General features: G+C 67.8%; 3 protein-coding genes across 7 annotated transcripts; 2 read left to right on the top strand and 1 right to left on the bottom strand.

Annotated features, from left to right (window-relative positions):
- The first annotated feature begins 1,002 nt into the window (after window positions 1-1,002).
- On the top strand, window positions 1,003-15,635 carry PAN2 (poly(A) specific ribonuclease subunit PAN2). 5 transcript variants are annotated; one of them, XM_050334568.1, is made up of 30 exons: window positions 1,012-1,091; window positions 1,771-2,060; window positions 2,208-2,377; window positions 2,506-2,626; window positions 2,709-2,786; window positions 2,896-3,163; window positions 3,418-3,760; window positions 4,194-4,290; window positions 4,810-4,929; window positions 5,082-5,201; window positions 5,273-5,401; window positions 5,524-5,723; window positions 5,879-6,021; window positions 6,297-6,403; window positions 6,815-6,913; window positions 7,332-7,408; window positions 7,845-7,986; window positions 8,224-8,361; window positions 8,997-9,056; window positions 9,137-9,227; window positions 9,305-9,462; window positions 9,948-10,091; window positions 10,394-10,573; window positions 10,684-10,777; window positions 10,882-11,084; window positions 13,395-13,518; window positions 13,811-13,926; window positions 14,001-14,198; window positions 14,397-14,493; window positions 15,230-15,635. In XM_050334568.1, exons 2-30 carry the CDS (start codon window positions 1,788-1,790, stop codon window positions 15,271-15,273), a joined length of 4,134 nt encoding a protein of 1,377 aa, XP_050190525.1. In that variant the 5' UTR covers window positions 1,012-1,091; window positions 1,771-1,787; the 3' UTR covers window positions 15,274-15,635. The 5 variants fall into 5 exon arrangements, with proteins under 5 accessions (XP_050190527.1, XP_050190525.1, XP_050190526.1 ...); XM_050334569.1 differs by having other exon boundaries at window positions 1,013-1,091; window positions 5,882-6,021; XM_050334570.1 differs by lacking the exons at window positions 13,395-13,518; window positions 13,811-13,926; window positions 14,001-14,198; window positions 14,397-14,493; window positions 15,230-15,635 and adding an exon at window positions 11,149-11,411 and having other exon boundaries at window positions 1,003-1,091; window positions 10,882-11,079.
- Window positions 15,636-16,272: 637 nt separating this feature from the next.
- Window positions 16,273-21,285, top strand: CS (citrate synthase). Its single transcript, XM_050334580.1, has 11 exons — window positions 16,273-16,431; window positions 18,261-18,308; window positions 18,416-18,523; window positions 18,670-18,735; window positions 18,810-18,941; window positions 19,018-19,206; window positions 19,302-19,501; window positions 19,743-19,872; window positions 19,956-20,057; window positions 20,156-20,365; window positions 20,546-21,285. Exons 1-11 carry the CDS (start codon window positions 16,378-16,380, stop codon window positions 20,714-20,716), a joined length of 1,410 nt encoding a protein of 469 aa, XP_050190537.1. The 5' UTR covers window positions 16,273-16,377; the 3' UTR covers window positions 20,717-21,285.
- Window positions 21,259-24,589, bottom strand: COQ10A (coenzyme Q10A). Its single transcript, XM_050334581.1, has 5 exons — window positions 24,451-24,589; window positions 23,428-23,568; window positions 23,163-23,355; window positions 22,549-22,650; window positions 21,259-22,472 (listed from the first exon to the last, which is right to left on the bottom strand). The coding sequence occupies exons 1-5, from the start codon at window positions 24,528-24,530 to the stop codon at window positions 22,305-22,307; spliced, it is 684 nt and encodes a 227-aa protein (XP_050190538.1). The 5' UTR covers window positions 24,531-24,589; the 3' UTR covers window positions 21,259-22,304.
- Window positions 24,590-24,883: the final 294 nt, after the last annotated feature.

Below are 24,883 nucleotides of genomic sequence, written 5' to 3'. Positions count from 1 at the left end.
CCCGGTGCCCTGCGGGCCGGACCGGGACGTGCTGCAATCCCGGCGGCCCCGACGGGGCGGCTCCGGCGCTTCCCGCTCCCGCCCGGCGGGGCTGCCCCCGGCCTTCCCCGGGCACGGGCGCCGGCGGCGGGGCCGCCGTGGGTCTGGGAGGGGGGACACGGGGGAGGCCGGAGCCGGTGGGGCTCAGCACCGCGGTGCCCTGTCCGGGGACCCCCTGGGACCCTGCGGGACCCCGTGGGACACCGGTGGACGCTGTGGGATTCCACGGGGCTGCGTGGGACACTATGGGGTGTTTAGGGATGCTTTGGGATCCCGTGAGGTGCCACGGGACGCGATGGACCCCTGGGATGTTACAGAATCCCATGGGACACTGTGGGACTCCGTGGAACAGTGGGACGCTGAGGACACCGTGGGACACTGTGGGGAATTTAGGGACACTTTTGGAATCCCGTGGGGTGCTGGGGGGCAGAGTGGGACCCCGCGGGCTCAGTGGGACGCCACGGGCTGCTCTGTGACACGAGTGGGTACGGTGGGATGCCAGGGGGTTGCGAGGGACACTGTGGGGTACTTGAGGATACTTTAGGATCCCGCGGGGTGCAGGGCACGCGGTGGGACCCCGTGGGGCACTGTGGAGCACCGTGGGGACCCCGTGGGGTGTCCAGGGTATCAGAGAACACGGTGGGACCCCGTGGGGTACACTGGGGTTTCCGAGGACGCTGCGTGACATCCGTGGGAGCTCGCGGCCCGCCGCAGGTGCCACAGCGACCGGCAGCGCCCGGGGGTCCGCGAACCAGCCAGGAGCTGGGGGGTCCCGCCGGGGCTCCCCCGCCCCGCCCCGGCCGCGTCCAGCCTTTCTGGCCCCTCCGCCGCCCCGTCCCGCCGCGCCGCTTCGTCCCGCCCCGCCCCGGCGCTGATTGGCCCGCGCGCGGCGCCCCGCGCTGCCATTGGCCGGCCGCGGGCGGGGGCGCGGTTGCCGTAGCGACGGCGGGAGCGGCCCCGGCCCGGCCCGGCCCGGCCCGGCGGGACCAGCCCGGCAGCGGCGGCGGCACCGGCAGCGCGGCCCGGCCCGGCCCGGCCTCGGCGGCGGCTCGGTGAGGCAGGCGCGGCGGGGTGAGGGGTGGCGGCCGCCCCGAGCTCGGAGAGAGCGTCCGCTCGGGCCGGGGCCGGTGGGGCCGGGCCCCTCGGGCTCCGCCCGGGGCTGCGGCCGCAGATACCCCCGGCGCGCTCGGTGTCGGCTCGTAGAGATAAAGGCGGAGGGTGCGGAGCTTGGCCCGGAGCTGCCAGGGGTGGGGCAGGGCGGGGCCCCGAGCGCCGGGTGGGGCTCGGCGTCCCGTGCAGCCTGGGACCACTGCCCGGTGCCCTGGGGGGTGCCCGGGACCCCAGGGCTGCTTCCCGTCTGCCCAGGCAGCTACCTGTGCTCTCGAGCCCTGTCTGGTACCCCGGGGAGGCTGCCCGGTACGCTGGGCCTCCTTCCCGGTTCCTCAGGCAGCTGCCCGGTGTCCTAGGACCACTGCCCAGTCTCCCGGGACCACTGTCCGGTTCCCCCTGGTCCAGGGGTCATCACAAGCTCCTCCCGACCGTGACGGGGCTCTGAGCGTGTCCTGGGGGGGAGTTTACGGCCCCAGTGTCCTCGGTGTCCTGGCAGAGCCCTGCACCCCACACTCCCTGGACATTCCAGCTGCGGTTCCCGTCCCCGGGGTCACCGATTCCAAGAACCGGCGGCTCTGGGTGTTCCTGACCAAGCACCTCTGGTTCCTTTTCTGTCCCCAGGGCCGCCAGCGTTCACCATGAATTTCGAAGGGCTCAACCCCTCCCTGGCCGAGTTCGCGCCGCCCCTGCACCCCGCGCTGGACCCTGTCCTGGACCCCCACCTCAACCCCAGCCTGGTGGAGCTGGACCCCGAGGGGGTGTCCCTGGAGGGCATCCCGGTGCCAGAGTCGGTGCACCTGATGGAGGGCATGTACAGCGAGCTGCACACGGCCGTGTCCGAGGTCGGGGTGCCCGTCTCCGTGTCCCACTTCGACCTGCACGAGGAGATGCTCTGGGTCGGGAACCACGGGGTACGTGGGGAGGTCACGGGGGGAAACCTGGGGGGCAGGGAATTTGATGGAATCGTGGAGTGGTTTGGGTTGGGAGGGAGCGTAAGGATCATCCAGTTCCATCCCCACATGGGGTGGGCTGTGACATCCCTGCCCCTCTGTGTTTAGGGCCACGCCACCTCCTTCTTCGGCCCCACCCTGGAGCGATATTCCTCCTTCCAAGTGAACAGCAGCGACGACATCCGCCAGATCCAGAGCCTGGAGAACGGCGTCCTCTTCCTCACCAAAACCAACCTCAAGTACATGTCGCGGGGCGGCCTCATCATTTTTGACTACCTGTGAGTCCTCCCCCCGCTGCCCCCGTGCTGGGAGGGTGGTCTCTGGCCCCTCTGCCCCCCTGCCACCCCTTCCCTGCTGCCTCCTGGAGCGGGGCAGGAGCGTGAGGGTGTCCTGTCCTCTCCCGCAGCATGGATGAGTCCGAGGACATGCACAGCCTCCTGCTGACGGACAGCAGCACCCTGCTCGTGGCCGGGCTGCAGAACCACGTCCTCGAGATCGACCTCAACACCGTCCAGGAGACTCAGAAGGTATGGCTGGGCCGGGGGCTGCTCCCTGGAGCTTTGCTCCGGGGTTCATCCCTGCTCATCCCGCTTCCCGCCCCCCTCCCAGTACACCGTGGAGGTGCCCGGCATCACCATCATGAGGCAGTCGAACCGCTTCTTCTTCTGCGGGCACACCTCAGGGAAGGTAATGGCAGCCCTGCCTGACCTGCCGGGGTCCCCTGGAGTTGGGGTCCAGCTCTTCCCACAGCTCCGGGGGCTCCGGAGCACTGGCACCCAGCGCCATCCCCCCGCAGGTGTCCCTGCGTGACCTGCGCACGTTCGTGGTGGAGCACGAGTTCGACGCCTACTCCGGGAGCTTGTCCGACTTCGACGTCCACGGGAACCTCCTGGTGACCTGTGGCTTCTCCAGCCGGATGAACGGCCTGGCCTGCGACCGCTTCCTCAAGGTCTACGACCTGCGCATGATGCGGGCGACCACCCCCCTGCAGGTCCACATCGACCCCTTCTTCCTGCGCTTCATCCCCACCTACACCTCCCGCCTGGCCATCATCTCCCAGACAGGTGCGTGAAGCCGCGGCCCTGGGCTGGAGGATCCTTCTGGGTCCTTTCCGACTCAGGATATTCCATAATTTTAGAGGTCAGGGAGTCTTTGGACAGTGCTCTCAGGTGTTTGGATTTGGGGACTGGGAGGACTTCTGGGGTTTCCCTGTGCAGGGCCAGGAGCTAAACTTTGATCCTCACGGGTCCCTTCCATGGATATCCCATGGACATTCCACGATCCAAGGATGGCTGGCCAAGCACTTGCTCTCCCCCAGGCCAGTGCCAGTTCTGCGAGCCCACCGGGCTGGCCAACCCCGCCGACATCTTCCACGTGAACATGGTGGGGCCGCTCATCATGACCTTCGACGTGTCCGCCAGCAAACAGGCGCTGGCCTTCGGGGACTCCGAGGGCTGTGTCCACCTCTGGGCCGACTCCCCCGAGGTCACCTTCAACGCCTACTCCCGGGAGACCGACTTCGCCCTGCCCTGCATGGTGGACACGCTGCCGCACCTGGACTGGAACCAGGACCTGGTGCCGCTCTCGCTCATCCCGGTGCCGCTGACCAGCGACACGCTGCTCTCCGACTGGCCCGCCGCCAACTCCGCCCCGGCACCGCGGTAATTCCCGGCCTCTCCCAGGAAAAACAGCCTCTCCTCCCTCCTCACCTGCCCAGGGAAGTGCCCGATGAGTTCCTGGCAGTGGATGGGAACGGCCGAGGGGCAGCGACTGGGCAGGTGTGAGGACGGTGGGAGACTGGGAGACAGTCAGACCTCAGTCTTGCTGATGAGGAGATCCCAGTGGGATCCCACCAGCTCTGTTCTACCTATGTGGAAACCCTTGTTTTCCCTCTGCCTGTCCCTGACCCACCTGTGCTCAGCACTGCCGCCCTACCCTGGCATAACCCAGGGGTCTGTTGGGTTGGAAAATGAACCTGGGGAGGGACTGGAGAGGGGGAGCACTCGGGACCACCCTCAGGCTGAGTCCCTAAGCACACCCAGGAGGCCTCTGGGTGGGTCAGAGATGCTGCTCTGAGTCGGGGGGTGTTTGCAGGCGAGCCCCCCCCGTAGATCCCGAGATTTTGCGAACCATGAAGAAAGTGGGATTCATTGGCTACGCCCCAAACCCCAGGACCAAGCTCCGCAACCAGGTACCCGCTCTCAGCAGGGCATTTTGGGGGGCTGTGGTGGGGATTCCAGCACTGGAGCTCTGCAGGTTGGAGGAGGGTGGAGCTCGCTGCATGCTGAGCGATCTCCAAAGTTTCAGGGACAGGGATGAGAGGTGGAATTCCCGTGGGATGCTGCAGGTGTATAGTTTGGAGGTGTCAGCTTCTCTTAAGCAGAGCCAGCCTGGCAGTTTTCCTTGCTCCTTCCCTCCCTGGCTCTGTGGCAGGGAAGGTTTGAGCTGTCTGGTTGGGAGGTTCAAGGCACGTCCCTCACCCTTGGGAAAACACTGCCCATGGTGCCTCTGTGGTTTCCCACAGTGACAAATCCCTGTGAGAAGGAAGGTGTGGAGGCCTCGTGCAGGTCCAGGGAGGGCCCCACTCCATTCTGGTGTATCCCTTTGCTCATTCAGGGAGGCAGGAAAGCCCAGGAGCTGCTTGTGTCAGTACACGGGGCCTCTCTCCACCTCAGGGTTCAGCTGCTCATCCCCTCTCTCCCTGCCTCAGATTCCTTACCGGTTAAAGGAGTCGGACAACGAGTTTGACAACTTCAGCCAAGTGCCCGAGTCCCCGATCGGGCGGGAGGAGGAGCCACACCTCTACAGGGTGGCCAAGAAGTACAGGAAGGTGATGGCCTTGGGGGGCTGCTCTGGGGCTGGCTCTAGGGGTCCCAAGGCTGGGCTGGCCGTGGCCAGGGACCCCCCTGAGTGCACCAGGTGTCCCACAGGGGTCCTGTGGTGTGGGAAGGTGCTTGTTTAACACATCATGTCCCTGCTCAGGTCACAATCAAATACTCCAAGCTGGGGCTGGAGGACTTTGACTTCAAGCATTACAACAAGACGCTGTTTGCAGGGCTGGAGCCCCACATTCCCAATGCATACTGCAACTGCATGATCCAGGTGGGAGCTTCCCCAGCCCTTCCCAGACCACCATGGCCCCGGGACCCCCCTGACTGCTCGGTCTCTGCCAGGTGCTGTACTTCCTGGAGCCTGTCCGCTGCCTGGTCCAGAACCACCTCTGCCAGAAGGAATTCTGCCTGGGCTGTGAGCTGGGCTTGCTCTTCCATATGCTGGACCTGTCCCGAGGAGATCCCTGCCAGGTCCGTGGTGGGCTGGGCTGCCCGGGAGGGTCACAGGGATTGCAGAGGAACAGGAGCCGGGTGGGGTCGGTGTCAGGCACTGTGGAAACTCCTGTCACTTGACACTCTTGCCCCATCCCCAGGGAAGCAACTTCCTGCGGGCTTTCCGCACGATCCCGGAGGCCTCGGCGCTGGGGCTCATCCTGGCTGACTCGGATGAAGCCACGGGGAAGGTGAACCTGGGGCGGCTGATTCAGAGCTGGAACCGTTTCATCCTCACTCAGCTGCACCAGGAAACCCAGGAGCAGGAGGGGCCGCAGGCGTACCGGGGAGCTGGCACCGGGTAAGGCCCTGGGACAGAGGACACCAGCTCTGCAAACCCGAGGGCCGGTTCCCCAAGGGCTGCTGGAATTTGGGAGCTGGCTCTGTGCAGCCCAAGATGTGGGTCCCCACAGGGATCTCTGGGATCCTGCTGACCCCAGTGCTGTGTTTTTCCAGCAGCTTTGGGTCCTCAGGGGACTCTGTCATCGGGCAGCTCTTCAGCTGTGAGATGGAGAACTGCAGCATGTGCCGCTGTGGGAAGGAGACGGTCCGGGTGTCCTCCACGCTGCTCTTCACCCTCTCCTACCCCGAGAGCACCGGTAACAGCAGGGCCAGGCACGGGGGACAGGGTGGGCTTTGTTATCTGTGGCTTTTCCAGGTGAAACACACCTGCAGTGAGGAGCTGCCAGGCTGTGGCAGCCCCAGGTCTAGGGTTGGGTTTCCAACCAGTTGAGCTTTTGGCTACAGAAAGACAGATTGGGGGGTTGACCTTCTGGCTGGTGGTTGTGAGGAAAACCCCAGAGGTTTGGCTGAGCTAAGTCGGTCAAGGTTTTTGTGTGTTGGAAGGTGACGTTACTGTCCTTTCTCCCTTCAGAAAAACCAGTCAAGGATTATGAGTTTGCCCAAATTTTAAAGCGAAGCATCTGCTTGGAGCAGAACACACAGGCCTGGTGTGAGAACTGCGAGAAGTACCAGCCCACGGTGAGCCCAGGAGGGGCATGAGGGCACGAGGGGCTGCAGGAGATGGGCACGAGGGGGGCAGTTTCTCCATTAGTCACCGGGGAACCTCCTGAGTGGATGCCAGAGATTCGGTTCCTGGCCCGGCTGGCAGCCGATGTGCCGTGGGGTATTTCCCGGGCTGTGTGAATTCATCTCACAGGGCTGAATCCTCCCGGGGCAGGGGGCAGAGAGAAACCCCCTGGGAGCTGAGGGAGCAGCCTGCTCCCTGCCTCAGTTGTCCTGGGAGTACCCCCAGCTACCAAGAATGCAGCCAGGGAGGGGAGGAAGCCAAGCAAAGAAAGGCACTGGTGGAGGGCAGAGTGTTCCAATCCCAATCTGAGCCTCTCCAGGCTCCCAGTGCTGCCCCTCTTCCATCTCCTGCTCCCTCCCCAGGTGCAGACCCGGAACATCCGCTGCCTGCCGGACGTCCTGGTCATTAACTGTGAGGTGAACAGCTCCAAGGAGGCAGATTTCTGGAAGACACAGGCTGAGGTGGGGGAGACACTTTGGGGCTTGTTCTCCCTGCTCCGGGGGTTGCGGTGCCCGGCCCTGTGGAGGTTTTCACCCTGGTCTCGCTGTGTCTGGCCTCTTGCTCCACCTGAGCTGTGTTCACTGAGGATGTGGCGGTGTTTGGTCATGCCTGTAGCATGATCCGTACGCTTGGAAAAGATGAGATCTCCTGTTGTGACAGAGCTGGTGTGACTGCAGGAGTCACTGCCGTTCCCCCAGTCCCCTGGGACCTGCCAGCTCCCTGGAGCTCATGGCACCTTGGGTTTCCCTCACTGTCACTTTCCCTGTCACCAACTTTAACATCCTTGTCTTTTCCCTGCTCCTGGCCTGGCTGTCACCCACATGTCCCCAGGGCTGGCCTGTCACCACGTGCTGACACTTGCCTGTGTTTCGTTGCCAGTATTCCTTCCAGAAAGCCATGATGAAGAGAGGAGGCTTTGACCTCACCAAGGGAAAGGAGATCTCTCTTGGAGAGTGGTAGGTGACCGTTCAGGAGGAACTGATGAGTGGTGGCTCTGAGCAGTGACACCTCCTGGGTGGTTCTCTGGGCCATTTCTCATCTAATAATGATAATTTGGTAACCTGCTTGCCTGTAGCTCCATGGGGTCTCTGAACTGGAACAGTCTCTCTTCTGCTCTGAGGCTGCACCACATCCCCTTCAGACACCTTTGTGACCCACCTGGTCATCCCTTTTCGAGCCCCCCATCCTCGTTCCCCTTTTCTGACTGACAGAAGCCCCAAACCCATGCTGGCCTTTGGTGGCTGATGTTGGCTGAGCACCTCTGCCACGGTCCTGCTCCAGGCAGCTCCCACAGCTGAGGAGTGGGTGGGTGGGGACCCTGCCCTGCAGAAGTTGGCCAGGATGACATCTCATGTCTCCCTGTGCCTCAGCTTTCCACGGTTCTCTGTGCAGGAAGGATCTGGGGAACCCTGACACGGGGCATTCGTACGCTTCCGTGGAGGAACTGAAGAACATTTGGATCCCTCACGCCATCAAGATGAGGCTGACCAAGAGCAAAGAGCTTGACGTGAGCAACTGGAGCGAGACTGATGAGGTAAAGGCTGACGGGCGTGCTGTGGGGCTCCGCGGTCGTGTCACGTAGGGCTGTGGCAGCAGAGCTGCCTCACAACCACTTTCTGCCGAGCCCGTGTGGCCAAGAGATGACGAGGATCTCTCCGAGACATCTCGGGGGAGCAAGGAAACCTCGGGGCTGGTGGTGACAGCGCATCCAAGCGCTGAGGTTTGGGTTGGAGGGGACTCAGTCACTTCCTCGGGCCGGTTCCTCCCACAGCTGAGCCCAACAGATGACCCCGAGTCCGTGTACATCTACGACCTCATGGCCACCGTCGTCCACATCCTGGATTCCCGCACGGGGGGCAGCCTGGTGGGGCACATCAAAGTGGGGGAGACCTACCACCAGCGTAAGGAGGTGAGACCCTGCGGGACTCCCATTGACAGCATCACCCACTGGCTCCCTGGAGCCGTCCCGAGGGCTCCTGCTGCCCACAGGGTCGGTCGTTCCCAGCCCCATTCCGGGGTCTCTCAGTCAAGTGTTGTGTGTTTGGCTGAACGTGCCAGGCAGCCCTGAACAGCAAAGAGCTGCTCGGGCCCCTCACGGGGAGGGAAGGGCTGAAGAAACCCTCTTCCCACACACCCTCAGGCTGGTTCCTCCTGGCCACGGGCACAGTGCCAGCTTGTCCTTGTACTTCCAGGTAAGGGCAGGGACGTCATCTCCCTTCCCAAGGAAAGGGCTGGTCTGGGCAGTCCTGTTGTCTGGTGGAGATGCCCAAGCCAGGAGTTCCCAGAGTGTGTCAAGGCTCCATCCCTGTCTCTTATCTCTTGCATCTCCCTGGAGTTTTGGTCAGGAGCTGGGCAGAGCCCGGAGCCCGTCCAGCCCGTACACTTCACGTACGCTGTCACCACCCAGGGCAGCAGGGATTTCCCCACGGTGTCCCAGGAAGGGCGGGGGTTCCCACATGGCATTGTCACACCCCTCTTTCCCTGGTAACTGGGCAAAGGAGTCATTGCACTGCGCTGGGGGGGCCCTCATGCCTCTCCCCACAGGGAGTCACACACCAGCAGTGGTACCTCTTCAACGACTTCCTCATCGAGCCCGTGGACAAGGTGAGTTCCGAGGTGACACCGCGGCTCTGGGGACCCCGTGGAGGCCCCGGGGCTGCCCCGCAGTGTCCCCTTCCCTGCAGTGCGAGGCCGTGCAGTTCGACATGAGCTGGAAGGTGCCTGCCATCCTCTACTACGCCCGGAGGAACCTCAACGCCAAGTACAACCTCGTCAGTGAGTGGCTGCGGCGGGGGCGGCCGCGGGGCCGGCGCCGCCGGCTCCCCGCTGAGATCCTTCCCCTTTCCCTGCAGTCAAGAACCCCATCGAGGCCAGCGTGCTGCTGGCAGAGGCCTCGCTGGCTCGCAAGCAGCGCAAGTGCCACGCCACCTTCATCCCCCTCATGCTGAGCGAGATGCCGCAGGCGGGAGACCTGGTGGGGCTGGACGCGGAGTTCGTCACGCTGAACGAGGTCAGGGGTCCCTGGGGCGGGGGCTGGGGGGGCTGGGGCACAAGGGCAGCCCCTCAGGGGCTGTGTGAGAAGTGGCTGAGGGCGTGCTTGGTCTGTTCGGCGAGGGGAGGCTCGTCAGGGTCTGCAGCTTCCTTGTGAGGGGCAGTGCAGGGGCAGGCACTGATCTCTGTGGTCACCAGTGCCAGGACCTGTGGGAACAGCCTGAAGTTGTGTCAGGGCAGGGTTAGGTTGGATCTCAGGAAAAGGTTCTTCCCACAGTGGGCACTGAACAGGCTCCCCAGGGCAGTGGGCACAGCCCCAAGGCTGCCAGAGCTCCAGGAGTGCTTGGATGATCCTCTGGGGCACAGGGGGTGACTCTGGGGGATGGGCCTGTGCAGGGCCAGGCATTGGGCTCAGTGATCCTTGTGGGTCCTTCCCACTCAGGATATTCTGTGATGCTGGGGCTGGGGCCGGTGGGTCATCACCTGCCCTGTCTCCTGTCTCAGGAGGAGGCCGAGCTGCGCAGCGATGGCACCAAATCCACCATCAAGCCCAGCCAGATGTCGGTGGCCCGGATCACCTGTGTGCGTGGGCAGGGCCCCAACGAGGGGGTCCCCTTCATTGATGACTACATCTCCACCCAGGAGCAGGTATGGGGCACCCACCTGGCCTCACGCAGCTCCCTAGAGCCCCAGGGAGGACAGGCACCCACTGTACTGCTGACAGGTCACCTCAGCTGGACACCTGTGCTCTCCATGGTGACCTCACCCAGACACCTGGGTGCTCCCCATGGACACCTGGGTACCCTGTGGTCTCCTGGGGCTGTTGACCCTCTCCATGCAGGGGCACCTGCAATGACAGCCCCCCACCCAGGATGCTAGCAGGTGAACTGGGGAGGGGGTTGAGCCCCTCAGCCCTCCCACCCCCACTCCACGGGCCCTGGTCTCTGCAGGTGGTGGATTACCTGACCCAGTACTCCGGGATCAAGCCAGGAGACCTGGATGCCAAGATCTCCTCCAAGCACTTGACCACCCTCAAATCCACTTACCTGAAGCTGCGTTTCCTCATCGATGTGGGCGTCAAGTTCGTGGGCCATGGGCTGCAGAAGGACTTCCGTGTCATCAACCTGATGGTGACAGTGCTGAGCCCCCTCCCTGCCCCGGGCTCTGGGCAGGAGCCGTGCCAGACCCTCCCCCACGGCAGCCCCCCTGCCCTGGCAGCAGGACCCTCTCTGTTCCCCAGGTGCCCAAGGACCAGGTGATCGACACCGTGTACCTGTTCCACATCCCAAGGAAGAGGATGATCTCCCTGCGCTTCCTGGCCTGGTACTTCCTGGGTCAGTGGCCAAACGCCTGGAGCCTGGAGGGGCGGGAGCAGGGGCACAACCTCCCCCCGGGGGTCCCTGCCAGGCCCCTCCCTGACCGAAGGGTCTCCCCCTAGACCTGAAGATCCAGGGAGAGACCCACGACAGCATCGAGGACGCGCGGACGGCGCTGCAGCTCTACCGCAAGTACCTGGAGCTGAGCCCGCAGGGCTCGGAGCCCGAGGAGTTCCGCAAGGTGCTCAAGGGGCTCTACGAGAAGGGCCGAAAGCTGGACTGGAAGGTGCCCGAGCCCGACAGCCAGAGCAGCCCCAAGCGTAAGGTGCCCCCATTCCCCCTCCCTGCGCCCCCTCCCCGCACCCCCTGACCCTCCTCTGTCCCCGCAGACGGGGCCGTGTTTCCCCCGGTGCTTGCCCTGTGACCGGAGCCCCTGCGAGGAGCAGCCTCGGGACAGGTGGATAAACACTCGTGGAACTGGAACCAGCAGCGGGGTCGGGGCTGTGCCCGACCCTGCCCGACCCCCCCGGGCCACCCCCGGGGCCCGGCGCCCCGGGACTCCCTTTCCCTGCCGGTACCGGGAATCCCTGCCCGCGCCCCCATCCCTCGCCCGCCGGCCCGGGCGCCCTCATAAAACACCTCGGACACCCGCGCCGCGAGTCCTCCTTGGCTCCGGGGATCGGCACCGGCCACGGGGGGCGGGGGAGGCACCGGGACACGGCAGGAAGGACCCGGGCTCAGACCGGGACCCGAGGACGCGGTGCGGCCGGGACAGGGCACGGAGGAACCAGACCGAGACCGGGGCAGGGCACGAACGACCGGGACCAGAGCTGGGACCGGGGCCCGGGCGCAGAGGAGCCCGGGCTGGCACCGGGGAACGGCAGGACACACCGGGACCGGAGCTCAGACTGGGGTTCGGCAGGAAGGACGGGGCTCCATCGCCCCAGTCCCAGGATCACGGCAGGAAGGACAGGGCTCCATCTGTCCCGGTCCCGGTATCACGGCAGGAAGGACGGGGCTCGCCCCGGTCCCGGGATCACGGCAGGAAGGACGGGGCTCCATCGGTCCCAGGATCACGGTAGGGAGGACGGGGCTCCATCGGTCCCGGTCCCGGTATCACGGCAGGAAGGACGGGGCTCCACCGGTCCCGGTCCCGGGATCACGGCAGGGAGGACGAGGCTCCATCGATCCCGGGATCACGGCAGGGAGGACGGGGCTCCACCGGTCCCGGATCACGGCAGGGAGGACGGGGCTCCACCGGTCCCGGGATCACGGCAGGGAGGACGGGGCTCCACCGGTCCCGGTCCCGGGATCACGGCAGGGAGGACGGGGCTCCATCGGTCCCCGGTGCCGGGATCACGGCAGGGAGGACGGGGCTCCACCGGTGCCGGGATCACGGCAGGGAGGACGGGGCTCCACCGGTCCCGGTCCCGGGATCACGGCAAGAAGGACGGGGCTCCATCGGTCCCGGTGCCGGTATCACGGCAGGAAGGACGGGGCTCGCCCCGGTCCCGGGATCACGGCAGGGAGGACGGGGCTCCATCGATCCCAGGATCATGGCAGGGAGGACGGGGCTGGGGGCGGTCCGTGGGCGGGGGTCAGCACAAGCCCCGCCCCCTCGGGGCCGAGCGCCACGCGGCCGGGCCCTGGCAGCGGCGGGCCCTCGGTGCCCGGCCCGGGCTGCCCGCGGCGCCGCCTGCGCTCGGGACGGCCCTGCCACCGCCCGGGCCGCCGCCCCGCCCGCTGCGATCGGCTCCGCCGCCCGGCCTCGCTTCTGCCGCCCCGCCCCGAGCGGCCGCGCCCCGCGGCGGGGCGGGCCGGGGGGGCCGCCGGGCCCGGCTGCGCCGCGGGCAGCCCCGGAGCGGCCGGTCGGGGCGGGGGACGGAGTGGACGGGAGAGCGGCGGGTACGGGGGGCTCGAGCGGGCCCGGGCTCGGGACGGGGGGCTCGGCCGGACGCTGGACTCGGCCCCGGGGGCCAAGGGGCTCCGTAGCGAGCTGTGGGGGTGATCCCGGAGGGGAGCGGGCTCCGTGGAACTCGGCCCTGTAGGGGCTCTGGGGTCTGTTCTATAGGGAGGGGGCTCTGTAGGGGTGTCTGGGCTTGGCCCAGAGGAGAGGGGCCTCTATAGGGGCTCTGGGCTCAGCCCTATAGGGGAGGGGGTTCTATAGGGGCTCTGGGGTCAGCCCTATAGGGGAGGGGGTTCTATAGGGGCTCTGGGCTCAGCCCTATAGGGGAGGGGGTTCTATAGGGGCTCTGGGGTCAACCCTATAGGGAAGGGGTCCTATAGGGGTTCTGGGGTCAGCCCTATAGGGAAGGGGGTTCTATAGGGGCTCCGGGGTCAGCCCTATAGGGAAGGGGGTTCTATAGGGGCTCTGGGGTCAACCCTATAGGGGAGGGGGTTCTATAGGGGCTCTGGGCTCAGCCCTATAGGGGATGGGTCCTTGTGCTGTCCAGCGGCACAGGAAGACCCTGCAGAGGACGGGGTTTGAAGGGCTCAGGGGGGGGATCGAAGCCCTGCGGTGCCCACGGCTGTGCGGGGAATGGGGGTGCTGGGGGGACACGGTGTGGGGACACGGTGTGGGGACACGGTGTGGGGACACCGGTGCCACCAGTGCTGGAGCTGCCCCTGCCTGCAGGTCGCCCGCAGTGGATCCGCGAGGATGAGGGGCTGGATCCCGGCCGTGCTCTGCCTGACCCTGGCCTTGGCATCGCTGGTGCCCGCAGTCGGAGCCCGCCGGAGCCAGGACCTGCACTGCGGAGGTGGGGGCACAGGAGGGAAGGGGGGGACCAGGGCAGACTGGGGGTCAGGGAGGGACGGGATGGGACCACGGGGACACGGTGGGATGGGAGAACGGGAGGTGATGGGAGTCAGGGCCGGGGGGCCACTGGGATCTGTTCATCCTGTGGCCACACTCCCCCTGCTTGGGGACAGGCCCAGGGTCTCCCTGCGGACCCCTCCTTGCCCACCACTCCCAGTCTGCACCAGTCCCACCAGTCCCTCCCAGTGGCTCTGTGTGTTCCTGAGCCGGGACCATCCCTGTGCCCCCCTCAGCGTGCCGGGCCCTGGTGGACGAGCTGGAGTGGGAGATCTCCCAGGTGGACCCCAGGAAAACCATCCAGATGGGCTCGTTCCGCATCAACCCCGACGGCAGCCAGTCGGTGGTGGAGGTGAGGAGGCGTCCCCGGCGCTCCCGCTCCCCCATCCCACCCCCCGGCCCCGCTGACCCGCCCGGCCCCCGCAGGTGCCGTACGCGCGCTCCGAGGCGCATCTGACGGAGCTGCTGGAGTGGGTGTGCGAGAGGATGAAGGAGTACGGCGAGAAGACGGACCCGGCCACGCACAGGAAGAGCTACGTGCGGGTGATCTCCCACGACGGCACCAAGATGGACCTCTCCGGGGTCAAGTTCGACGGGGACGTCACTTCCAGCCTGAAGTTCGCAGTGCGTGGGCAGGGCCCTCGTGGCATCTGCTGGGAGAGGGGCTCCCTGGGGGTCTGTCAGTGTCACTGGTGCTCCCTGGGGGTCTGTCAGTGTCACTGTTCCCCTGGGCTCCCTGGGGGTCTGGCAGTGTCCCTGGCGCTCCCTGGGGCGCTGTCGGTGTCACCGGCTGTGCCGTGACCGCCGTGATTGCCGTTGCAGTGCGAGAGCATCGCGGAGGAATACGAGGACGAGCTCATCGAGTTTCTCTCCCACGAGGCTGAAAACGTCAAGGATCGGCTCTGCAGCAAGAGGACGGGTGAGCCAGGGGTCCTGGGGGTCCCAGGGGGTCTCTGCTGTTCTGGGGGTCTTGGCTGCTCTGTCAGTGTTGGCAGAGGAGGAGCCTCAGGTTGTTCCCAAAATCCTGGTGCTGAGGTGCCAGTGCCCAGACCCTGCTGCTGCTGCTGCTGTTGCTGCTGGAGTTTTTTTTGGGTGCTGGGGCCAAGCCAGGGCAGCTACTCTGTGGCTCCATAGCCTCTCCTGGCACAGCCCGTGGCACCGTCTCCCCTCCCGAGGGCTATTTCCAGCTCACAAACACCTGGGTCAGGGCACACCGTGACCTTGGGGCCTTTCCAGTGCTGGACGTGGCATCCAGAGCTGGGGCAGGGTGGGTCCCTTTGTACCTGGCACAGGCACGAGGGAAATGCTCCTTTCTGGAGCATCCCAAGGGTCTTTCCAGAGCGTTCTGAGGGTCTTCCCAGCTGCTCCTGTGGCTCATCCTGCGTCCAGGGGCTGGGGTGGGGAGGGGCCAGGCCGGCAGCACTGCCCAAACATCCGAGTTTGTCATTAACCACAGCACAGAGCCAGGGAAGGGCAGGTGGCCCCGGCTCAGGTCACGGCTGGGATGGGTGCTGGGGCAGGAAGGGACGGGAAGGGACGAGGCACAGCGGGGTGTCCCACAGGGCTCTGCTGCATCCCGAGGATTCCGTGGGGCTCTCCCCACGTCCTGGGGCTCCCCGGGGTCCTGCCATGCCCTGAGCCCGTTGTCCCCCCAGACCTGTGTGACCACGCGCTCCACATCCCGCACGACGAGCTGTGACGCCCCTGCTGATCTGGGTGACGCTGCCCGGTGGCCTCACCGGGGCCGGGACAGTGGCAGGATCCACCGGGATGTCCCCACGTGCCTCAGCCCCGCCGGGACAGACGGACCTGCTGGGGGAATCGGCGGAGCCGGCGCTGCCTCGCCCTGTCCGGAGCTCCCGTGCTATTTATTCCCCGGGACGGCTGTGGAGCGAGGCCGTGTCCTCACTGCTGCCAGGACATTTTCAGGGACATTCCTGCCCCGCTGCTGGGGGACATGGGGGGGACACCAGGGCTCGGCCCCCCCTGGGGCAGGGGGTTTGGGGACCCCCATCCCTGCTGCAGGCAATAAAGGGGCCACGGGCCCGCCCAAGGGTCTCACTCTGCTGGGTGTGGTGCAGGGACATTGGTGGCACCTCAGTGTCCCCACATGTCCCAGGTGACTCGAGCTCCCTCAGGGTCAGTGTCCACCTGCTGTGGCTCCGCCTTGGGGGTGGGGACATTCCCCAGGTGACACTGGTCAGACCCTGGTTTCATGTCACCCTTTGCCACCTCATCTTACCCCTTGCACCGGGGCCACCCAGGGCGGTGCTGGCCCCACGCCACCCCGTGACGTCACTGCTGAGCAAGGCCATGCGACCTTTAGGCTGCTGTGGCTGGGTGTGGGATGACGTCATGGGCTGCGGTGACCTCACAGCACATGGCTGGGCACCCGGTGACATCACGGGGCTGCCCCGGCACCGCAGCGGAGCCACACCGAAACACCGTGAGGATGACACGGGGCATGACGTCACGCACTGCGGCCGGTGACGTCACGACAGAGGGGGCGGGCGGCGCCTCACCCCACCCCTGGTCCTGAATCAGGCGAACGCGCCGGCCACCTATAGCCCGCGACCCCCGCCGCCTCATTTGCGTGTCTCCGCCCCGCGGCGCGCGGCGCGGCCAATGGCGAGCGGCTCTGCCCCGGGGAAGGCGGGGCTATGCTAATGCGCCGCGCCGCGCCCCGCCCGCGCGCTGAGGACCCCCGGCCGCCGCCGCCGCCGCCGCTCCGGCCCCGCTCCCGCCCCGCTCCCGCTCCCGGTCCCGCTCCGACCCGGCCCGGCCCGTCCCTCCCGGTGCCGCCATGACGCTCCTCGCCGCCGGCAGCCGGGCGGCCGCGCGCCTCCGCGGGCCCAAGGTGAGCGCGCCCGGCCCGGCCTCGCCGCGCCTTAAAGGGGCGACGCCGGGGGATGAAGGGGGTCCGGTTCTTAAAGGGGCGACACGGGGGGCGCTGCCTTAAAGGGGCCGCGCGGTGGCAGCCGAGGGGGGGACGGGACCGGGGGGCGCGGGGCCGCGGCGGCAGCACGTGGTGGGCACCGGCGCCGGCTCGGCCGGGAGCGCCCGCGCCGCGGCCTTGTCGGAGCCGGGGGGAAATCGGGGGGCTCCGGGCCCGGACGGCGCTTCGGGGGCTCCGCCGCTGCTGCAGCCCCGTCGGGGGATCCCCGCCCTGGGACAGCCCCCACTGGGGGCTCCGGCCCCTCCGCTCCCCCGCTGTACGGCTGCGCTGCAGCACCGGCCCCCGAGGGAGTCCCTCCCGGCGGCACCGGCAGCGGGAGTGGGGGGCGGGCCCCCGGCCTTCCCCGGTGTCCTGGTGCCGTAGAGGACAACGGGGTCACCGCGAGGGGACCCCGGGGGGGACCGAGCGCCGGTACCGGGCTGGGGCTGTTTGCCTTGGCCGCGGCCCCGGCGTTTCATAACGGGCGCTGCGGTGTCTCTATCGACCGGGCGATATTTTGGGAGCGGGGGCACGGCCCGCCGTGTTTTGATGCCCCACTTGGCCCCGCTCCCGCCACCCCCGCAGGGGCCGAGGCCGGGCCCTGATCCCGACCCTGCTCCTCCCCTCGGCCTGACCCCGCACCCTCGGGCCGGGGAGCCCCCGCACCCCCGACCCCGGCGGGACCCCCGGAGGGTCCCAGGGCCACCCCCCCGCCGGTGCCCGGTGTCACCGCCGGCATGTGTGACCTTGAGCGGCGGCACCTCGGGGACAGCCGGGACGAGGCGCGGGAGCCCCTCAGTGGGGTGGCACCGGGGTGGCACCGGGGGTGACACCGGGGGTGACACCGGGGGTGACACGGGGCCCCTGCGGCGGCGGCAGCGGCCGCCTTGACCTTGGGCTTCCCGGAGCCGCCTCCATTGTTCCTCCTCCGGCATTTTCCCTTCCCGGAGCCGCCTGTTGCGGGGGGGACGCGGCCCCGTCACCCGCCACGGCCGCGCTTGGGGTGTCGGGGTCCCCCTGGGGTCAGGGGCCCAGGCCGGGGTTCGCTGCAGGGGCCCCCCGCGCCCCCGCCGCGCCCTCCCCTCCCGGCAGGCAGTGGAAAAACCGAGTCATGTTCTGGCTCTGCCGCAGGCGCTGCCGCAGCTCCCCCCGGGAGGAGCGGGGCGTCCCTGTGGGTGTGACCCCCCCCTCCTCGGCACGGCGACCCCCGGTGCCCCCCAGCCCCCGTTTGCCCCCGGCCCGCCGCGGGCAGGGGTGTTCCCGGGGTGTTCCCGGGGTGTTCCCGGCCGGAGTCCCCGCGGTTCCCGCGGTTCCCACGCGTGGGCGAGGAACAAAGTTCGGATTCCCCGGCACAGGAAAACCGCGGCCTGGCCGGGCTGTGCCAGGGCTGCCGTGTGCCAGGGCTCCAGGAAGGGAATCACGGCCGCGTTCCCTGGGCTGGGTCCGGGTCCGCTGCCGTTGTGCGTGATGGGAACGGGGGCGGGGGCTGCCCTGCCCTGGCTCACCTGGCCCTGATCCCTCACCTGGCCCTGATCCCTCACCCTGACCTGATCCGTGTGGGCGAGGGAAGCGGCTCCGGCCGCCGGACACGGTCCCTGGGAGCCGGGATCTCGCCGGGGTCACGGGGCTCCTGTCACAGAGGGGGCTGGGGGCTCCATGTGCAGCTGCACCCCCCAAAACGGGGCAGCTGGGGGGCACAGGGGACTCTGCCTGGGTGACATGGGGGGGTCTCTATGTCTGTTCTCCTGCAGAACACGCCGTGTGTCCTCTTGGCCGCCCGCCACGCCAGTGCTGCCACGGTAAGGGGGGACCCCACTCTGTGAGCCCCTCTCCTGTCCCCCACCTCTCCTGTCACCCCCTGTCCTCTGCTCGGCCCCCAGCCCATGGCCCTCTCCCCTCTCCCCAGAACCTCAAAGATATCCTGGCCACCATGATCCCCAAGGAGCAGGCGAAGATCAAGAGCTTCCGGCAGCAGCACGGCAGCACGGCCATCGGGCAGATCACGGTGGACATGGTGGGTGGGGGGCATGGTGGGGAGTGGAGGGCATGGTGGGGAGTGGGGGCATGGTGGGGAGTGGGGGGCATGGTGGGGAGTGGGGGGTCACGGGGGACGCCAGGCTGTGCCACAACCCCTCACCACGGCCTCCCGCCCCATTCCAGGTTTATGGAGGGATGAGGGGCATGAAGGGACTGATCTACGAGACCTCAGTGCTGGATCCTGATGAGGTAGGACCCCATCCCACCCCATCCCATTCCTCTCCCCGGCCCTGCTGGGCTGACACTTGCGCCGGGCTCCGCAGGGCATCCGCTTCCGCGGCTACAGCATCCCTGAGTGCCAGAAGAAGCTGCCCAAAGCTGCAGGGGGAGAGGAGCCACTGCCTGAGGGGCTCTTCTGGCTGTTGGTGACGGGAGAGATCCCCACCCAGGAGCAGGTAAGCAGGGGGCTGGCGGGGGTCTGGCAGCCCCCAGCCCCACGGCAGAGCCCCCATGACCCCCCCTGCCCCCCAGGTGAGCTGGCTGTCCAAGGAGTGGGCCCGGCGTGCTGCTCTGCCCTCCCACGTGGTGACCATGCTGGACAACTTCCCCACCAACCTGCACCCCATGTCCCAGCTGAGCGCGGCCGTCACCGCCCTCAACAGCGAGAGCAAGTTCGCCCGCGCCTACGCCGAGGGCATCCACCGCGCCAAGTACTGGGAGGTACGGGGGGCCCCGGCGCGGGCCGTGCGGGGCAGGCTCGGGGGCGGGGGGCCGGGGGCGAGGGCAGCTGCCCCCTCTGACCCCGCCGGCGCCAGTTTGTGTACGAGGACGCCATGGACCTGATCGCGAAGCTGCCGTGCGTCGCCGCCAAGATCTACCGCAACCTGTACCGGGAGGGCAGCGGCATCGGCGCCATCGACCCCAACCTTGACTGGTCCCACAACTTCACCAACATGCTGGGCTACACCGACCCCCAGTTCATCGAGCTGATGCGGCTCTACCTCACCATCCACAGGTAGGGAGCCAGCAGCGGCACCTGGAGCAGGGGGGGACCTGGCCCCGCTCCCAGCCCCGGGGCCAGGGACCGACCGGCTCCCAGGACATGCCTGGGCTGCTCCAGGGGCGGCGCCGGGAACACGGCGTGGGGCCACTGGGGTAGGGCTGTACGAGGCTGGGAACGCTTTGGCCCACCCAAAACGCCTTGGAGGGTATTTGGTGGGGCTGGAGGAGTCCTGATGCCCCCCTTGCCCCTGCAGTGACCACGAGGGAGGGAACGTGAGTGCCCACACCAGTCACCTGGTCGGCAGCGCCTTGTCCGACCCCTACCTTGCCTTCGCCGCCGCCATGAACGGCCTGGCTGGGCCCCTGCACGGCCTCGCCAACCAGGTGGGCACCTCTCCCCGTGCCTCTGTCCCCCTCGCTGTCCGTCTGTCTGTGCCCCACTGGCCTCACTTGGGCCGTTCCTGCAGGAGGTGCTGCTCTGGCTGACCGACCTTCAGAAGGAGCTGGGCAAGGATGTGTCGGACGAGAAGCTGCGTGATTTCATCTGGAACACGCTCAACTCAGGCAGGGTGAGCCAGGGGGCTGAGCCGAGGGTCTGGGGGCCGTGCTGGGGGTCCCGGGGCTGTGCTGTGGGGCAGCTGCCAGGCTCTGACCCCCATCCTTGCAGGTGGTGCCAGGGTATGGGCACGCGGTGCTGCGGAAGACGGACCCCCGCTACACCTGCCAGCGGGAATTCGCCCTCAAGCACCTGCCCAATGACCCCCTGTTCAAGCTTGTGGCTCAGCTCTACAAGATCGTCCCCAACGTGCTGCTGGAGCAGGGCAAGGCCAAGAACCCCTGGCCCAACGTGGATGCCCACAGTGGGGTCCTACTGCAGGTGAGCCTGGGGGTCCTGGGAGTTGGGTGTGTGTGTCTCTCCTGTTTGTTCCTGTCCCTTTCCCTGTCAGTCTGTGCCTCTGCCTGTCTGTTTGTCCCGTTTCTCCCTGTTCCCTGTCCTGAGCATGTGGAAGGCTCCTGGTTCCCCCCTCTCTGGCCTGACTGCCCTCTCCCCCCACAGTACTATGGGATGAAGGAGATGAATTACTACACGGTGCTGTTCGGGGTGTCCCGAGCCCTGGGTGTCCTCTCTCAGCTCATCTGGAGCCGGGCACTGGGATTCCCCCTGGAGCGGCCCAAATCCATGAGCACCAAGGGCCTCATGCAGCTCGTGGGCTACAAATCCGGGTAAAGAAGGGACGGGGACAGGGCCGGCTCGTGCTCTCCAGGGAACGTCGCGCTGCCGGGCCCGGCCCGGACGCCCTCGGCACTGAACCCCCCCTGGCACCGGCTGGGGGCTCCTTGGGGTTAGTGGAGCCCCCCCGGCTGCTCCCCCTCCCTTGCCCCACCCCCTGGCTCTCCCCACCCCCGTGAGGTGAGGGGGGGTCTCCTGTGCCCCCACCCCACCCCAGCAGCACTCACTGCGCACACTGGGAGCCCCCCGACTCCCCACACACTGGGAGCCCCCTGGCTCCCCCACTGCTGGGCTGGGGGTGGTCCCGGTGAGGCCACTGGGGGGGGCACAGCCCCCCTGCCCCACCACAACACCCCCGAGAGGGTTCAGTCCAGACTCGTGTCCAGGCCCCCCCAAAGGGACTTGATACACTCCTCCCCGGCCGCGCCCCCGTGTTTGTGTGACCCCCCCTCCTGTCTGAAGCCCCCGGGAGCCAGAGCTGGGACCCCCCCCAGCCCCCTCACAGCTCTCGGGCACTTCTGTACAAAACAAGGACAAAATGCAAAATAAATGTTTTTATTAACAAACCCGGAACCTTCCCCCTCTCTCCCTCCCTCTGCAGGACGTGGGGAGGGGGGGTCAGGGGACGGTGCCCCCTCCCCACCTGGGGGTGCTCCAGGGTCAGTGGGGTGGCCCTTGGCCCCTCAGTGGTGGCAGCAGGAACTGGCCTGGTTTGGGTCTGGGGGGTCCCAGCTGCAGCCCCCGCTCCAGCTCCCCCCTCCCCTGTTGAAAGAGGACCAGGAGGCTGCTCACCCTTGGAAAATGCTCTTTATTGGCCTGTAAAAGCCCTTCCTTGGGCAGCACGGCCAGGGCGGCCTCGGGGGGCTCAGGGAGCCCCTCACCCCCCCGGGTGGGCTCTGTGGGGGGGGGAGCAGGAGGCTTCCCTGTCCTCCCACCGCAGGTGAGGAACGGTGAGCGGGGCCGGGGGGGCCGCGGTGGGGGCGATCCTGGGACCGTCCCGGTCCCAGCAGCGGGTGCTGGGGGTGGGGGTGGTGGGGGGTGGCAGCTCGAGCCGCCCCCTCCCCGCCCTGTGCGTGTGGCTTGTGCAAACTGTGCGACGTCGGGGGTCCCTCGGCCGTGAGCCGGGGGCTCAGGGGGCTCCTCCCTGCGCCGGCTCCTTCCCTTTTTTCCTGGGAGAGCTGGGAAGGAAATGGGGGGTCCTGGCGGCTCCGTGTGGGATCCGGCCGGGCCCCCCCACCCAGCAAACCCTTCCGGCCCAGGCACTGGGAGCTGTCCCCGCCGGGACCCTCCTGCCTGGCCGAGGAGTTAAAAGAACAAAAAAAAAAAGGGTTAAAAAAAAACAAACCAACAAACCAAAAACAACGCCCAAGAACTAAAAACAAAACTTAAACCCCAAATCAGCTACAAAACCAGGGAGAGTCCAGCGCCAGGATGCAGCTCCTGGGGCCAGGGAGCTCACGGCAGCCCCCCCAGGCCGGGGGACGTTGAGGCAACGGCAGCAGAGACGCACTTGAATAAATATTTGGGGGGTGGGCACGGGGCAGGCACAGCCCGGCACAGTCCGGGGGGCCCGGCCCGGCCGCCCTCACGTCTGGTGGACCTCGTGGAACATGAGCTCCCGGGGGATGCGCGTCTCGGGCCCGAAGGTCTTGGCCGCGCGGCGCTCGAAGGCGGCCACCATCTGCTTGACCACCTCGTCGAAGAACATGGTGGCCAGCTGGGAGTGCAGCAGGGAGCGGAACTCGAAGGAGATCTGGGGAGGAGAGCAGGTGAGCCCCGAGGGAACGTCTGCCCCGCCCTCCCCTGGGGGCCCCGGGGTGGGGTCTCACCGAGAAGTCCACGGTGCTGGTGCGGGGGTAGCCGGGGATGCCGGGGCTGAAGCGCCAGTTGGTCTCCAGGTGGTTGAAGAGGCGCCCGTCGGTGCAGACGGCCTGGGGAGGGGGAAGCACAGGCACTGGGATCAGGGAATCACAGAGTCCAAGCAGTGCCTGATCCCCATCCTGTCCCCCAGCCCAGAGCACTGAGTGCCACGGCCAGTCCTTCCCTGGACACCTCCAGGGGTGGGCACTCCAAACCTCCCTGGGCAGCCCCTGCCAAGGTCTGAGCACCCTTTCCATGAAGAATTTCCTCCTCATGTCCAACCTGACCTTCCCCTGGCACAACTTGAGGCTGTTCCTCTCCTCCTGTCCCTGTTCCCTGGGAGCAGAGCCTGACCCCCCCGGCTCCCCCTCCTGTCAGGGATTGCAGAGCCAGAAGGTCCCCCCTGAGCCTCCTTTTCTCCAGGCTGAGCCCCCCCAGCTCCCTCAGCTCTGCAGCCCCTTTCCCAGCTCTGGACACGCTCCAGCCCCTCAGTCTCTCCTGTCGAGGGCCCAGAACAGGGCCCAGCCCTGGAGGGGCCTCAGCAGCGCAGAAGAGGCGCCCAAAGGACGTGTGGTGCCCTCACCTTGACGAGGTGTGGCCGCACCAGGGTGACGATGGACGTGTAGCGCTCCAGCACGGGCGGGAACCCCACCTCGAGCTGGGCCTTGACGTGCCCCGAGCGCCGCGACACCACCACCGACTTCTTGCACCAGGGCACGAAGTTCTTGTAGTCCTCCACGTTGGCCACCACGTCGTACATCTCCTGCATCGAGTACCTGGGGGCACAAAGGGTGTTGGGGCCGGCGGGGGGGCCGTGCCCGGGGCCCCCCCGGGACCCCCCCACGTACCCGATGATGCGGCGCTCCGAGTACTCCTTGCGCTTGTTGGTGAGGCTCAGGAAGGTCCTGCTGGGCGGGCAACGCGGCTCCCAGGGCGGGGGGCCCGGCCTGGCCAGGCGGGAGAGCCGGAGGCCGCACAGGGCGGCGTGTCTGGGGGACAGGGGGTGCTGGGACGGGGCCAGGGGAGCAGCCCCGCAGTGCTGGGGCCCTTCCCAGGCCCCTTCCACACCTTCCCAGGCCCCTTCCCGACCAGTCTGGGCCCTCCGGGATGGGAATCACCCCTGGGGGGTTCAGTCCCAGTGCCAACTCTTAGCAGGAGGAGGAGGAGGAGGAAGGCCAGGAAACCCGAGCTCAGGGACACCTAATCCCGGGTTTGGAGCAGGGACAAGTGGCTGGTGCCCTCCCCAGTGTCCCCCCCGGGGATTCTCCTCCTCCTCTGGCCCGGTCTCATCCCTTGGGGGTCGTCCCGGGGGGGCAGCAAGGAGAGGCAGAGCCCGCTGGAGAAGATCCCCCTTGTCCCCTGTCCCATCACTGCGGGGAGGGGGCTCCACCCCGCTGGTGTCCCCCGGCCCTGCTGCCCCGGGGGTCCCCGAGGAGGTCGGTCCGGCCCCCCCAGCCCTGCCGGCGCTGCCACACCGAGCCCCGGGCAGGGAGGCACCGGCCCAGCGTGTCCCCCTCCGTGTCCCCGTGCAGAGGTCACCGTCCGCCCCCGGGGGCCGCGGGGCTGTCCCCGCGCTGGCGGGACCGCGATGCCGCTCCCGACCCCCCAGGTCAGCGGTACCGGCCCGGTGCCCGCGTCTCCCGCCCAGGAGGGGCCTCTGACCGGCACCGGGGGCGGCGGCGCCGCGGGACCCCCGGGACCCCCCGTGTCCCCACCGTGCCCCCCGTGCCCCTCGCCTCGCGGGCCCCGGGAGTGCCGGCAAGCCCCGAAGAGACCCCGCAGCACGATCGTTCCCCCCGGGCCCCGCCTCGGTTCCCCCGGGGCCGGTGTGACCTCCGGGCCCCGCCTGCGCCGCCGCCGCCGCCGCTCACCTGCAGGGCGGGGCCGCCCCGGCCCGCAGGCGCTGCCGCGCCCCGAGCTGGAGGGCGCCGCGGAGCCGCCGGGCCGCCATCAGCGGGCCGGGACCGGGACCGGGACCGGGACCGGGCCGGGCCGGGGCCGCCGCCGTGACCTCTCACCCCGTGACGTCACCGCGTCGCCATAGCGCCAGGTACGTCACGGGGCTACGCCCCCCGCGGGACACCACGGGAGTTGTGGTCGCGGCCGCGCGAAGGGCGATGGGAGGTGTAGTCCCGGGTGGGACCCCCCGGGGCCTGAGGCCCGAACGCCCCCCCGGCAGCCCCGGGTGGAGCGGACACAGCGGGTCCCGGCGGGCCCCTGGCCCCGCCACGCACGTGTGTCCCCGGTGGGTCCGGAGAGGGGCGGGGAGCCCCCGGTGCCGTGTCCCGGTAACGGTCCCGCTCC

This window comes from Myiozetetes cayanensis, unplaced genomic scaffold, assembly GCF_022539395.1.
Source record: "Myiozetetes cayanensis isolate MyiCay16 unplaced genomic scaffold, myiCay2020 scf55, whole genome shotgun sequence".
Taxonomy (NCBI): Eukaryota; Metazoa; Chordata; class Aves; order Passeriformes; family Tyrannidae; genus Myiozetetes; species Myiozetetes cayanensis.
This window is presented reverse-complemented; position numbering and strand designations above follow the sequence as displayed.